Below are 14,111 nucleotides of genomic sequence, written 5' to 3'. Positions count from 1 at the left end.
GAAACGATGAGCCGGCAGGATTAGACCTAGTTTTACAAGGGATATACCAATTAACGATGATATAAGATACAAGTGCCCATTGGGAAAGAGTGACCATGTAATATTAGAAATGGATATAGAAGAAGGAAAGGAAGATAGAGATGAATCATACAAAGGAGACCAATTAAATTACAGAAAGGCTGATATTGAGAATCTCAAGAACTATTTTAAAACGTAAACTGGGAGGAGATGGAAAACTCATTAACGGTTCAAGAGAAATATAACTTATTTTTGGAAATATACAAAACTGGGGTCAGGAATATGTTCAAATATAGACCTAAAGAAGAAGGAAAGAAAGATTGGTTTAATGCAAGATGTGCTAGGGCAAAGGAGAAACGAGATGGAGCATGGAAAAGGTGGAGAAGAAACAGAAATCCAGAAAATAAGGAAAACTTCAAAACAGCAAGAAATGAATATGCTAAGGTGAGAAAGGAAGAAGAAAAGAACTATGAAAAGGACATTGTCGAAAAATGTAAGGAACAACCAAAATTGTTCTACAGATTCATAAATGAAAAAACAAGACAAAAAGAAACAATAGAAAGGTTAAAAGGAGAAAATGGAATGGTGGAAGACCCAAAAGTATGGCAGAACTGTTAAATAGTAAATTTCATGAGGTCTTTACTAAGGAATCCAAATTTGAAAGACCACAGAGTAATAGAGAGACTGTCTATATGAAAGAGATTAAAGTAACCAAGCTTGAAATAAAAAAGTTGATGACAGAACTAGATGAGGAAAAGGCAATGGGACCGGATGAAGTCTCAGGCAGAATACTGAAAGAATGTAGGGAAGAACTAGCAAGTCCAATATACAACATCATAAAATGCTCAATAGAAAATGGAACAGTGCCAGTGGAGTGGAAAAGAGCTGAGGTGGTTCCCATATATAAGAGCAGAAGGAAGGAAGAACCTTTAAGTTACAGACCGGTATCACTAACTAGTGTAATATGCAAGATGTGTGAAAAAGTAATAAAGAAGCAATAGATTGAGTTTCTTGAAGACAACAAAATATTATCAAATAGCCAATTTGGTTTTAGAAAAGGTCGGTCATGTGTGACAAATTTATTGAGTTTCTACTCTAGAATAGTTGATAAAGTACAAGAGAGAGAGAGGAATGGGTTGACTGTATTTATTTAGATCTAAAAAAGGCTTTTGATAAAGTGCCAGATGAAAGATTACTATGGAAGTTAGATGAGAAGGATGGCTTAAAAGGAAGAACATTGAGATGGATGAAGAATTACTTAAGGGGGAGAGAAATAAGGACGATAGTTAAAGATATGAAGTCCAAGTGGAGAACAGTAGACAGCGGAGTGCCACAGGGGTCAGTATTGGCACCAATACTTTTTCTCGTATATATAAATGACATGCCAGAGGGAGTGAACAGCTACATAAATCTGTTTGCGGACGATGCGAAACTGTGCAGAGTCATTAAACAAAAGAGGATTGTGAAATACTACAGGAAGACTTAAACAAGATCTGGAAATGGAGCAAAAATGGGAGATGGAATTCAATGTGGACAAAAGCCATGTCATGGAAATGGGAAAAGTGAAAGACGACCAGTGGGAATCTATAAGATGGGAGATGGAGAACTAGAAAAGTAAAAAGGAAAAGGACTTGGGAGTGACAATGGAAGAAAATAATCAACCGGTAAGCCATATTGATAGAATTTTCAGAGAGACGATAATTTGCTAAGGAATATTGGAGTAGCATTTCACTATATGGACAAGGAAATGATGAAGAAATTGATAAGTACTAAAATAAGACCTAGATTGGAATATGCAGGAGTTGTGTGGACTCCCATAAAAAGAAACACATAAGAAAATTAGAGAGACTACAAAAATGGCTACAAGAATGGTTCCAGAATTTAAAGGGATGGCATATGAGGAGAGACTAAAGGCAATGGATCTACCAACCTTGGAGCAGAGAAGAGAGAGGGATCTGATACAAGTTTATAAATTGATTAACAGAATGGATGAAGTGGATAATGAGAAACTGATCTTGAGAGAAGAATATGACTTTAGAAGCACAAGATCGCATAATAAGAAACTAAGGAAGGGACGATGTCTGAGAGATGTTAAAAAATTTAGTTTCCCGCAAAGATGTGTTGAGACTTGGAACAGTTTTAGTGAGGAAGTGGTGTCAGCAAAGAGTGTACATAGTTTTAAAGAAAAATTGGATAAGTGTAGATATGGAGACGGGACCACACAAGCATAAAGCCCAGGCCCTGTAAAACTACAACTAGGTAAATACAACTAGGTAAATACACACACTGGAAATAAGGAAGCAAAATGACATTTTAAAAACCACATGCCAAAATTATGAAAGCTCTTTAGAGAGCTTGCAGGCTAAAGTGCAGGACAGGATTACAGACAGGGCAGAAGGTGGTCTAGGTGATAATAAGTTGAAAGAACTAAGAAATGAATGGAAACAGGAGCAAGAAGAAGAAAAAGTCAAATTTTCAGAAGTGGTAAGGAGACAAATTCAGGAGAACACAAAAGTTGCTGTAATAAAAGTTATCAAGGAAAAGGAAGATTTGGTGCGGGATGCAGTGGACAAGAAAAAAAAAGCTTCATGATTTATGAAATGATGGAAAAGAAAAATCCAAATAAATTCAAGAGAGAACGTAACGAAAAGGAATTGGCCAAAACTGTTATCAAACAAGTACAAGACAGCACACAAGAATTTGACCAGGAGGTGAAGGAAGTGATTATGCTGGGAAGGTACAGTGAAGGGGGTACGAGACCAATGAAGGTGAAAATGAGATCTTAAGTGGCTGTAGAGGAAATTATGGTTAGAAAAGGGAAGCTGGCCGATGATGTCGATCACAAGGAAATATGGATAAAAAGAGATATGAACTTAGAGGAAAGGGAAAAGGAGAAAGTGCTAAGAAGTGAAGCTAAGGAAAAAAAAAGGAGAAAAGGACAGAGATAGATAAGAAGAATTTTTACTGGAGGGTTCTGGATATGAGACTAAAAGAGTGGTACCTAAGGAAAAATGAGGGGGTCGTGGAGGAGGCAATAAATTAAGTTATTCATACTAACATATATGGTTTGTCATCAAGCATATTGGAAGTTCGGGATTATTTGAAAGAGAAAAAGCTGCATGTAATGTGCATCTTGAAACAAAACTAAAAAAAAAAGATATCCATGTCAACTTTAAAGAGGAGGGATATAATACCTGGAGGAGGGACAGGAAGGATAAAGGGGGAGGAGTGCTAATAATGGTTTGTGATAATATATGTGTGGAGGATGTGCAATATGGTGAGGACAAAGTGGGAGTAATGGGAGTAACAATTGGAACAGATGATCTGAAGAAAAAAAAATATATAGTTACATATTATGTTCCACCAAAGACTAATACATGGGGATCAGAAGAGCATAAAGATATGCAAAGAGAGGTGATAAAGTGCCTGGATAACATGATAAGAAGAGATAAAAGAATACTCTTAGTTGGAGACTTTAACTGTAAAAAAAATAAACTGGAGAGAGATGGAAGTAATGGATAATGCTGGACAATGAGGTGAGGAGGTGTTACAGTTGAATAAAATTCAGAAAAATAAAACGTGCTTGGTACAATGCTAGATGCATACAAGCAAAAAAGGGCAAAAGATAAAGTGTGGAAGAAACTCTTAAAGCAGGGAAATGACTATAATAGTCGGCAGTACAAAGATGCTAAAAATGAATATTATATTAGAGTAAGGAGAAAGGAAGAAAGAAAGTTTGAGAAAGATGTAGTAGATAAAAGCAAAGATGAACCCAGACTTTTTTACAAGTTTATAAATGGCAAAACAAAGAATAAGGAAATAATTGAAAAAAATAATTAAAGAAGGGAAGACATACTAAACAGAGAAGGAAATGTGTGAAATAATGAATGAGAGCTTCAAAATGGTATTCACTGCAGATGATTTCACAGAACCTAATAGGGCACTGGATTGCCAAGGATTACACAAGATTGCAGTGCACAAAGAGGTTATTGGAAGATTACTGGATAAGTTGGAAGTTAGAAAAGCAATGGGGCCAGATGGTGTATCAGGCTGGGTGTTAAAAGAATGTAAAGAGCAATTACTGGATCTGATTTGGGAAATAATTAATAGTTCAATAAATGAAGGGAAAGTTTCACTAGAGTGGAAAAGAGCCAATGTAATACTGATATTTAAAAGAGGAAAGGCAACTGAACCACTAAACTACAGACCAGTGTCACTTACAAGTGTTGTAAGGAAGTTATGTGAAATAATTATCAAAGAAAATGGGTTAATTTCTAGAAGAGGAGCAAGTCATATCGAATAGACAATTTGGGTTTAGGACAGGGCGGTCATGTGTATCAAACTTATTAAGCTTCTACTCGAGAGTTATTGCAGGACAGAGATGGATGGGTGGACACAGTATACCTGGACATTAAAAAGGCTTTTGATAAAGTCTCGCATGGAAGACTTCTTTGAAAACTAGAGTATATAGGAGGACTGCGTGGAACCTTGCTCAAATGGACAAGAGATTATTTGAAGGATAGGGAAATAAGAACTGTGATCAGATACATACTCATCTTGGAGTAAAGTAACTAGCGGGGTGCCACAAGGGTCAGCGTTAGCCCCCATTATGTTTCAAGTTTATGTTAACGACATTCACATTGGGGTAAACAGCTATATGAATTTATTCGCTGATGATGCAAAGTTGCTAAGAGTTATCAAAACCAAAGAGGACTGTATACTGCTAAAGGAAGATTTAAATAAGATCTATGAATGGAGCAAGAAGTGGAAATTGGAGTTTAATGCCAAGAAATGTCACATAATGGAACTGGAAAGAGTAAGAGAAGACCAGTATGGAACTACCTGATGGGAGAGGAGCAAATAACGAAGACTAAAGAGGAAAAGATCTTGGAGTGATCATACAAGAAAATTGAGCCCTGATAAACATATAAGTAAGATATTTTGACTATCATATCGGATGTTGACTAATATAAGAGTGGCATTTCATTACATGGATAAAGATATGATGAAAAAAATCATCACAAGCATGATACGCCCCAGGCTGGAATATGCAGCAGTGGTATGGTCTCCGAGTTCTAAAAAAGATATAAGAAAACTGGAAAGGATACAGAAATTTGCTACAAAGATGATGCCGGAATTAAAGAACCTAACATATGAAGAATGACTGAAGGAAATGGGACTGCCAACCTTATAAGATAGAAGAGAATGCGGGGGCCTAATAACAACATATAAGATAGTAAATGATATTGAAAAGATAGACTAAGAAGACCTGGTGCTGTTGGCGGGAGAAGATGGAGGGACAAGAGAACATGAAAAGAAGATCAGGATGAGACAGTGTGTGAAGGATGTTGGAAAATACAGTTTTCCACACAGAACAGTGGAAAAATGGAATATATTGGATAATGGAATTGTTGCAGCACATAGTGTGCATAACTTTAAAGAAAAATTAGATAAATGGAGACATGGAGACAGGACACTATGAGCCCCACTCAAACCCTGTACAATACAACTAGGTAAATACACACACACGAACACTAGAGGATGAGGAAGTGGTATCTGACAAGGAAAGAATAGGAGTCAGTAATGTAAGTAGAAACAGGAAATGGTCAGTAGCATACACAAACATATATGGTATAAAATCAATGTTACAGGAAGTTACTAATGACATCATGATAAAGCAGCCAGACATCATGGGCATAACAGAAACTAATGTAAATGAGCCAGCAGAAAATATAAATATTGGTGATAGAAATCATTATGTGTGATTAAGATCTAGGAATAGTAAGGAAGGAGGAGTGATGTTACTGACCAAGAAGAATATAGCAGTAGAAAATGCAGAGATGGGAGAAGGTATGGCAGAGGTAATCAAAACTGAGATAAAAGGAAAGGGAAAAAGAGATGTTGCAGTAGCATATGTACCATCAAAAACTAATGCATGGAATCAAGAAGACTGTAAAGGAATGTTTAGAGATATTGGTAATTGTTTTAAAAAAATGTTGCAAGAAAGCAGGAATGTAACACTTATGAGTGACTGCAACTGCAAAGAGGTATGCTGGGAAAACTGGACCACACAAGGAGAAGAGTTGTGCAGATATACACTACTAAACCTAATAATGATTAACACTATGACACAGTGGATTAGGGAAACTACAAGAGTTAGAGGAATTGGGAGGCATCAAGGTTCAACCTATTGTTTACAAAGAGATTGACATCATTGAAGAAATAAATTATCAATGCTTTCTAGGAAAAAGTGACCATCTGTTAACTGAGTTCTGCCTACACAGCGACTCACCAGTAAATAGGAACAAACTTTACAAAAATGGAAGATATAATTATGGGAAGGCAGACTTCGCAAAGTTAAGGGAATACTTCACAGAAGCTGAATGCAATCAACTAGTATATACAGCAAATAAAGTACAAGGGAAGTGGGACATATCTATGAATATTTATAATGAAGGGATTAAAAAATATGTTCCCAAAATCAGAATCAGTGAGGGGGAGAGAAAGGGACACTGTTATAGCATAAGATTAAATTAGCAAGCATTAGGAAGCAGCATGGAATAGATGGAGAAAAAAGAGGAGGACTTAATAATTGGGAAGAATTTAAGGTAATAAGATATCAAATATGTTCAAACACTAAGAGAGGAACAAAGGAACTATGAGAAAGACATAGCTGACAAATGCAAAAATGAGCCAAAACTCTTTTTAATAAGGTGAAAGAAAAAAAAAGCAAACAATAGATAGATTAAAAGTTGATAATGTCACACATGAGGATGCAAAATCGCCAGACACAAATAATTAATTAATTCAATTAGTATTCACCAAAGAAAACAAGTTTGAAGGGACACAAACAGGTCACAGAGACAAGGAAACAAGAAAGATCCAAGTAGAAGTCAGGGAAATCAGGAAGATTATGAAAACCTTAGATGTAAATAAGGCTCAAGGTCCGAATGGGGTGTCAAATTGGATATTGAGGGAATGTCATGACCAGCTGGCAGAGATACCACATACCATCATAGCATGTTCTTGTAAAGAAGAAAAGTCCCTCTACTCTGGAAAAGGGTAAACATTGTACCAATTTTTAAGGGAAGTAACAAAGAAGAACCATTGAACTACAAACCAGTGTCCCTAACAAGTGTGGTTGCAAAAATAGTTGAAAAAATAGTCAAAGACAGATGGATGCAAAAGCTAGAAGACTCACAAATAATAACTGGAAGACAATTTGGCTTCAGAAGTGGAAGATCTTGTGTCACTAGGTTATTGAGTTTCTACAGTGGGCAATAAATATAATTCAGGAGAGGGACGGATGGGCACTCTGTGTCTACCTGTATCTAGAAAAAAACTCTTGATAAAGTACCACATCAAAGATTGCTATGGGAAACTAAAATTACTGGTGGTTTACAGGGAAAAGCACTGGATCGGATAACAGGCTTCTTAAAGGACAGAAAAATGATAAGTGATAAAAGGTGTAAAATCAAAATGGTGCAGAGTTATAAGTGAAGTTCCACAGGGAATGGTTCTGGCCCCTGTAATGTTCATAGTGTATATCAATGATATGGTTGATGGGGGTGGACAGTTATATAAGCTTATTTGCAGATGACGCAAAGTTACTGAGACGAGTGGAGAATAACATGGATTGTGAAATGCTACAGAAAGACTTGAATAAGATACACAAGTGGAGCAAAAAATGAGAAATGGAATTCAATGCAAGAAAGTGCAGTGATGGAACTAAGGAAAAACAAAAGAAGACAAGAGATCTTACACTATGGGAGGGTAGAAATTCAGAAAACAAAAAGAAGGAAAGACCTGAGTACTACAAAAAAATGAAAATTTATCACCAGAAAAACACATCAATAACATAGTCGGGGAGACATATGAGTTATTAAGAAAAAATAAATGGGCATTTAACTATAAAAGATGAAGAAATGATGAAAAAACTAGTAGAATATGATTCACCCTAAATCAAAATATGCTGCACTTAAATGGTCCCCACATAATAAGATAGATATAGCTAAGGAAGATAGAAAGGATTCAAAGAATTGCAAACAAAATGGTTCAAAGTTTAAGAGATCTAATGTATGAGGATAGATTAAAGATATTAAAACTTCCAACACTGCAGCACAGAAAAGAAAGAGATCTATTTGCTATATACAGAGTGTGGAAGGGATGGGCACAGTTGAAAAAGATCTTTTGGTGTGGGACTCACGAAATACAAAGGGACAGAGCATGAAATTGAAAAAGACTGCATGTACATGAGACATTAAGAAAGCATAGAAATATGGAACAAATTGGATAAGACATCAGTTCAAGCAAGAAATATTCATGACTTACGACTAAATTGGATGACTATAGGTATGGAGACAGGACAGCATGAGTATAGCTCTCTATCTCTAAAACACAACTAGGTTTATGTGCATGTGCACACACACACACCACGGGGTAATAGAGACACCGTCTATATGAAAGAGGTTAAAGTAACCAAGCTTGAAATAAAAGAGTTAATGAAGGAATTTGATGAAGGGAAGGCAATGGGACCAGATGAAGTCTCAGGCAGAATACTGAAAGAATGTAGGGAAGAACTAGCAAGTCCTATATACAACATTATAAAATGCTCAATAGAAAATGGAACAGTACAAGTAGAATGGAAAAGAGCTGAGGTGGTTCCCATATATAAGAGCGGAAGGAAGGAAGAAGGAAGGTATCACTAACTAGTGTAATATGCAAGATGTGTGAAAGAATAATAAAGAAACAATGGATCGAGTTCCTTGAAGGCAACAAATTAATATCAAATAGCCAATTTGGTTTTAAAAAAGACAGTCGTGTGTAACTAATTTACTGAGTTTATAAATTGATCAACGAAATGGACCAAGTGGATAATGAGGAACTGATCTTGAGAGAAGAATATGACATTCGAAGCACAAGATTGCATAGTAAAAAGCTGAGAAAGGAAAGATGTCTGAGAGATGTTAAAAAATAGTTTCCCACAAAGATGTGTTGAGACGTGGAAGAGTTTGAGTGAAGAAGTGGTGTCAGCAACGAGTGTGCATAGTTTTAAAGAAAAATTGGATAAGTGTAGATATGGAGACAGGGCCACACGAGCATAAAGCCCAGGCCCTGTAAAACTACAACTAGGTAAATACATACATACAGGTAAGCTCTGCTTGAATCCTATAATGTACAACTAGGTAAATAAATTCTCTCTCTCTCTCTCTCTCTCTCTCTTTCTATGTATATATATATATGTATATATATATATATATATATATATATATATATATATATATATATATATATATATATATATATAGTGGCACCATGAGATATGAGCTGCCTGAGATACAAGCTTTTTGACATATGAGCTATGATTTGATCAATTTCTTATTTTGAGGTACGAGCAAAATTTTGAAATACGAGTCATACTTGAGGATGTTGCCGCTATAGTTGGCAGCTCAACACATCAGTCCAGCCTCGGCTAAACTATTATCTACATATTTCCCATGGATCTCATACAATGTGATTGTGCTTTCAACATTTTCGCACTAGTTACTGACCTTTTATTGTCTAAAGGATGTGCAGTTTTAATCTATATTTAATGTTTATGTGTGAATGGTGCCTGCATCCTTTCCTTCCTCCCTCCTCCTTCACCCTTTACCACCATTAGCTGAAGATGTCTGTCTCCAAGACAAGAACACTAAATAAACTTTTACTGTTATTTCATATATTTTCATGCATTGATAAAACATGCATTTGTACATAACTGAAAAGGCAAAATAAATTTCTCCTACCTCCTCCACCAACAATTATCATGGAGAGGGGGAGAACAATGTAAACAAACCCCTATGTGCCTGCCTGCCTGCCTGCCTCTCTCTCTCTCTCTCTCTCCTACTAAAAACCTTATTTATCTGATGAAAAATATGTAAAGGATAGTCAATGAACTCTTCTGTGATTATTAGAACACCTAGTCTTCTGTGGGTGGCTATATATGTTCACTCCAGTTGCTCAACAATCCCAAGCTTTTGGAGATATGAGCTCTGTCACGAAACAAACTAAACTTAATATCTCAAAGTACCACTGTATGTATGTATGTATGTATGTATGTATGTATGTATATATATATATATATATATATATATATATATATATATATATATATATATATATATATATATATACATGCAGTACTAGACAAAAGTATTTATGACAAAAAATGAGTGGTATTTATGAGTGTGAAGTAAAATTAGAGAAAAATTTATGACCATTCTCTGATAACGTAGAATCCTTCCCACTCAAGGCCAAACACAAAGTCAACTCTCAGTCTGCCTCTGGCAGTAGTAGAGTAAGCTTTTCTGTGCTGTCCTTTTCCAGGAAAGGCTTCTGGATTTACATGACTTGGGTAGTTAGTAGTGCTTTATTTGCCACACAATGTTAAAATCTAAAAATTTAATGACAGACAATTACTCAGATGATTGGCTACAAACATTCTGAAATGAACAATAGAGTCAGCAGTTACAAATACACCATGTTTGTAGCATGATTTGAAATTTTATGGGGTCTGCCACAACGAAGTTTCTTCTGTGGTATTTAATAATTTCCTCCTGCACAAAATTTCCATATGTACTTCACATTCGTTTACCCCATGCCAGTAAAATTGCAAATTTCGGTAATTGTATGGCCTCCATTCTTTAGACAAATCATCTGAACAAATGTGTCAGTCATTAAATCCTAATATTTTGACATAGTGTGGTAAATAAAGCCCTACTAACTATCCAAGTCATGCAAATCCAGAGGCTTGTCCCAGAACAGGACAGCACAGAAAAGCTCACCCTACTGCCAGAGGCCTAATTTTACTTCACACTCATAAACACTATAATTTTTTTGCCATAAATAAGCAACCACGTACCTACGTGGTCGCATACTTTTGTCTAGTACTATATATATATATATATATATATATATATATATATATATATATATATATATATATATATATATATATACAGCAAATTTACACATTCTTTTTCTGCTCAGGTATTCATCACAAGAGAGGAAAAGACAGAAGTGGACTAGCTAAACACCATCAAGGTCTACAACACCTACATAGGCAATGTAGACTACCTATGGTCTGACAATCTTATGAATATTGTTTAGGTGTTGGCTTTTTCGGGGATTTCCTGGCCTACGGCGTTGTCACACATGTACCAATAAGCACCTCAAGTCAGGTACTTAATACTTATTAACTGAATGGTGTTGTAGTACATATACATTGTGATGCTCTAAAAAGGCAAGTTAGAGTAATTTGTGTTTACTTTTTGATATGTTTTGCATTGTTTTTGCAAACACAACACTACTTGACAGCGTTTTCTCCGAGCGTTGTCACATTCCTTTGGATGACTAAGTGAGGTCACAGGTCAAAGTGACCGTGTTAATCCATGCGTCACTTCCTCTCCCACTACCAACCAGGATGAGAGAGAGAGAGAGAGAGAGAGAGAGAGAGAGAGAGAGAGAGAGAGAGAGAGAGAGAGAGAGAGAGAGAGAACAGCTTGACTGACTGACAGGCAAGATTCTTTTCTCAAATCTTAGTAATTTATAAGTAAATATAGATCTCAGATAGAAATATATTTGCATGAAATGTAAATTCTATATGGAGAGAGAGAGAGAGAGAGAGAGAGAGAGAGAGAGAGAGAGAGAGAGAGAGAGAGAGAGAGAGAGAGAGAGAGAGAGAGAGAGAGAGGGGGCAGCTTGACTGACTGACAGGCAAGATTCTTTTCTCAAATCTTAGTAATTTATAAGTAAATATAGATCTCTGATAGAAATATATTTGCATGAAATGTAAATTCTATATGAGAGAGAGAGAGAGAGAGAGAGAGAGAGAGAGAGAGAGAGAGAGAGAGAGAGAGAGAGAGAGAGAGGTGGTTGTGGGAAGCAAGGTTCTCATTGACACAGGCCAAATTTCATGAAAAAATTCAAGCGAGATCAATGAAATGGCCACTAATGGGTTAAGATTATATGTAGCTAGTTTGTATTTAGTAAAGTAAACTTTATCTCTCTTACTTTCCTCTTAAATTCCATGTTTTTCTATAGAACAAAGTACCATTTCCTATTACCGACCACCTTTGATTGGGGGGATGGGTGGGGAGGAGCCATCATTTCACCATAAATCAAAGGTAAAGTATAACACTGTTGCCTTAATTTTCATGTATTTACTTCCATATTTTCACAAAACCCTTAGTATATAATACATTAGGAAAAGGATTGAAGGTTAAGTTAAATTAAGTTTGGCTTGGTAAAGCATGTGTTTAGGGTGGTTACTATAAATTTTAATACACTGATGCCCTAAGGCAACACATTTTTTTTTTTCAATTTCACAAGGAAGGCCAGACAAAGGCAACTAAAACTGTGATTAAAAAAAAGGTCCACTGAGGTAGTGGTCCCCAAACAATAGAAAATGAATTGAATAGAAAATAATTACAAGGGGACTTAAGGTGTCTACTGCCTCTTCCTCCTTACCTAACCTAACCTACCATAATCTAAACTAACCTAACATTTGCCACTTTTTGCAAATGTATTATATGTATACAAACGATTTAGTAAGGGTTTGGAAGAAAATAGACAAAAATTAAGGAGTTATACTACATTTTTACCGTATTTTATGTAATATGTATAATTTTTTTTTTTTTATATAGGAAAAAAAGAAAATTAAGGAGCCGGAGTCATACTGAACCTTTACCAACTTGAAATATTAAGGAATTTCCTTATACTTTCAACCATACATATTTCACAGGTTTTCATCACTTTACTAAACTTTCGACTCCCCATAAGCTCCCATGGGGTTGTGGAGGGATGGTGGTGGGCAGACGTACCTATCACCCAGAATACCCCCAATGTCAACATGACTTTTCATATCCTTCCCATTCAATAAAGCTACAAAATAAACTGATGAATTAGCAACGTCAATCCTTGCTCAAGAGATGATCCCTAACCAAAATCTTTATTTCCCATACCAAGATGCTGAGGCTGAACCTGAGGAGGTATCAAGGAAAGACCTAAATTACAAAGTACGTTGTTGAAACTTAAATAGAAAAACAATATGAACTTCGTTGTATAAATCACAAGACGTATAGATGTTCACAAATCCGGTTACCCACAATAATATGGTTGTGTGATACAGTTAACTGACCAATACATCAGTACAATGTACCTACTGGATTTTTCATTAATTTTTCTAATTTCAGTCGCTGTAAGTCAGTTGCATTTCTCACTACAGTAACGTGCTTGTCATTGTCTTGGTGCGTCATCTCGTTGACAGAAACTTCTGGAACTGCAGTGAGAAACTGAGAATTGCTGAGGCTGACTGAGGAGTATGACACAACTGTGGCGTGACTGGCGTCACTACTGATTGTACTGAACTTAACGCAAGAATTCGAGACGCTCAAGAATTATATTCACAGCAGGATATCTAAACACCTATTTCAACGATACGTTCATTTGTAATTTAAAACAAGATAACATATTTTATCATCATTTACCTTAAGGTGCAAAAATGCCATAACGAATAGTATTTTTGTACCTGGCTAGTGGCTACTTTACACACACACACACACACACACACACATATATATATATATATATATATATATATATATATATATATATATATATATATATATATATATATATATATATATATATATATATATATATATATACACACACACACACACACACACACACACAATCTTTTTACATAGTAAATGGATTTTTAAAAATCAGAATCTGTCATGAACGTAATGGTTTTCGATCACTTCCTCATAAATGTGGTTGCACTTTGCTAATATTATGTTAATAAAATGGTGCAATACCTCTTTTGTGTTTACCTCGGTAACTATCTGAAGCATCTTTGGAATCTAGTTCAATCTACGGTAATAACTTAAAAAAAAAACGCATCCATTGGCCTAGACGATTTTTTTTTTTTCAATAATGTGTCTTAAAGTTTCCAGACAATAATTTTTCAAAAGAAATATATCCATAGGTCTATACGTTTTTTTTTTTTTTTTTAATAACCTGTTTCTCTCAGTTTTCAGTCAACTTACAAC

General features: G+C 35.5%; 1 protein-coding gene across 1 annotated transcript in view; it reads right to left on the bottom strand.

Annotated features, from left to right (window-relative positions):
• Window positions 1-13,473, bottom strand: part of LOC123504043 (PRKR-interacting protein 1 homolog) — a 54,920-nt gene extending 41,447 nt beyond the window's left edge. The window contains exon 1 of the mRNA XM_045254292.1: window positions 13,221-13,473. Coding sequence (XP_045110227.1) covers window positions 13,221-13,313 — 93 coding nt within the window. The 5' untranslated portion in view covers window positions 13,314-13,473. The remainder of the gene's footprint in view (window positions 1-13,220) is intronic.
• Window positions 13,474-14,111: the final 638 nt, after the last annotated feature.

The sequence above is a fragment of the Portunus trituberculatus genome, chromosome 15, assembly GCF_017591435.1.
Source record: "Portunus trituberculatus isolate SZX2019 chromosome 15, ASM1759143v1, whole genome shotgun sequence".
Classification (NCBI taxonomy): domain Eukaryota; kingdom Metazoa; phylum Arthropoda; class Malacostraca; order Decapoda; family Portunidae; genus Portunus; species Portunus trituberculatus.
The sequence above is the reverse complement of the archived record's forward strand: the minus strand, read 5'-3'. Positions and strand labels throughout refer to the sequence as shown.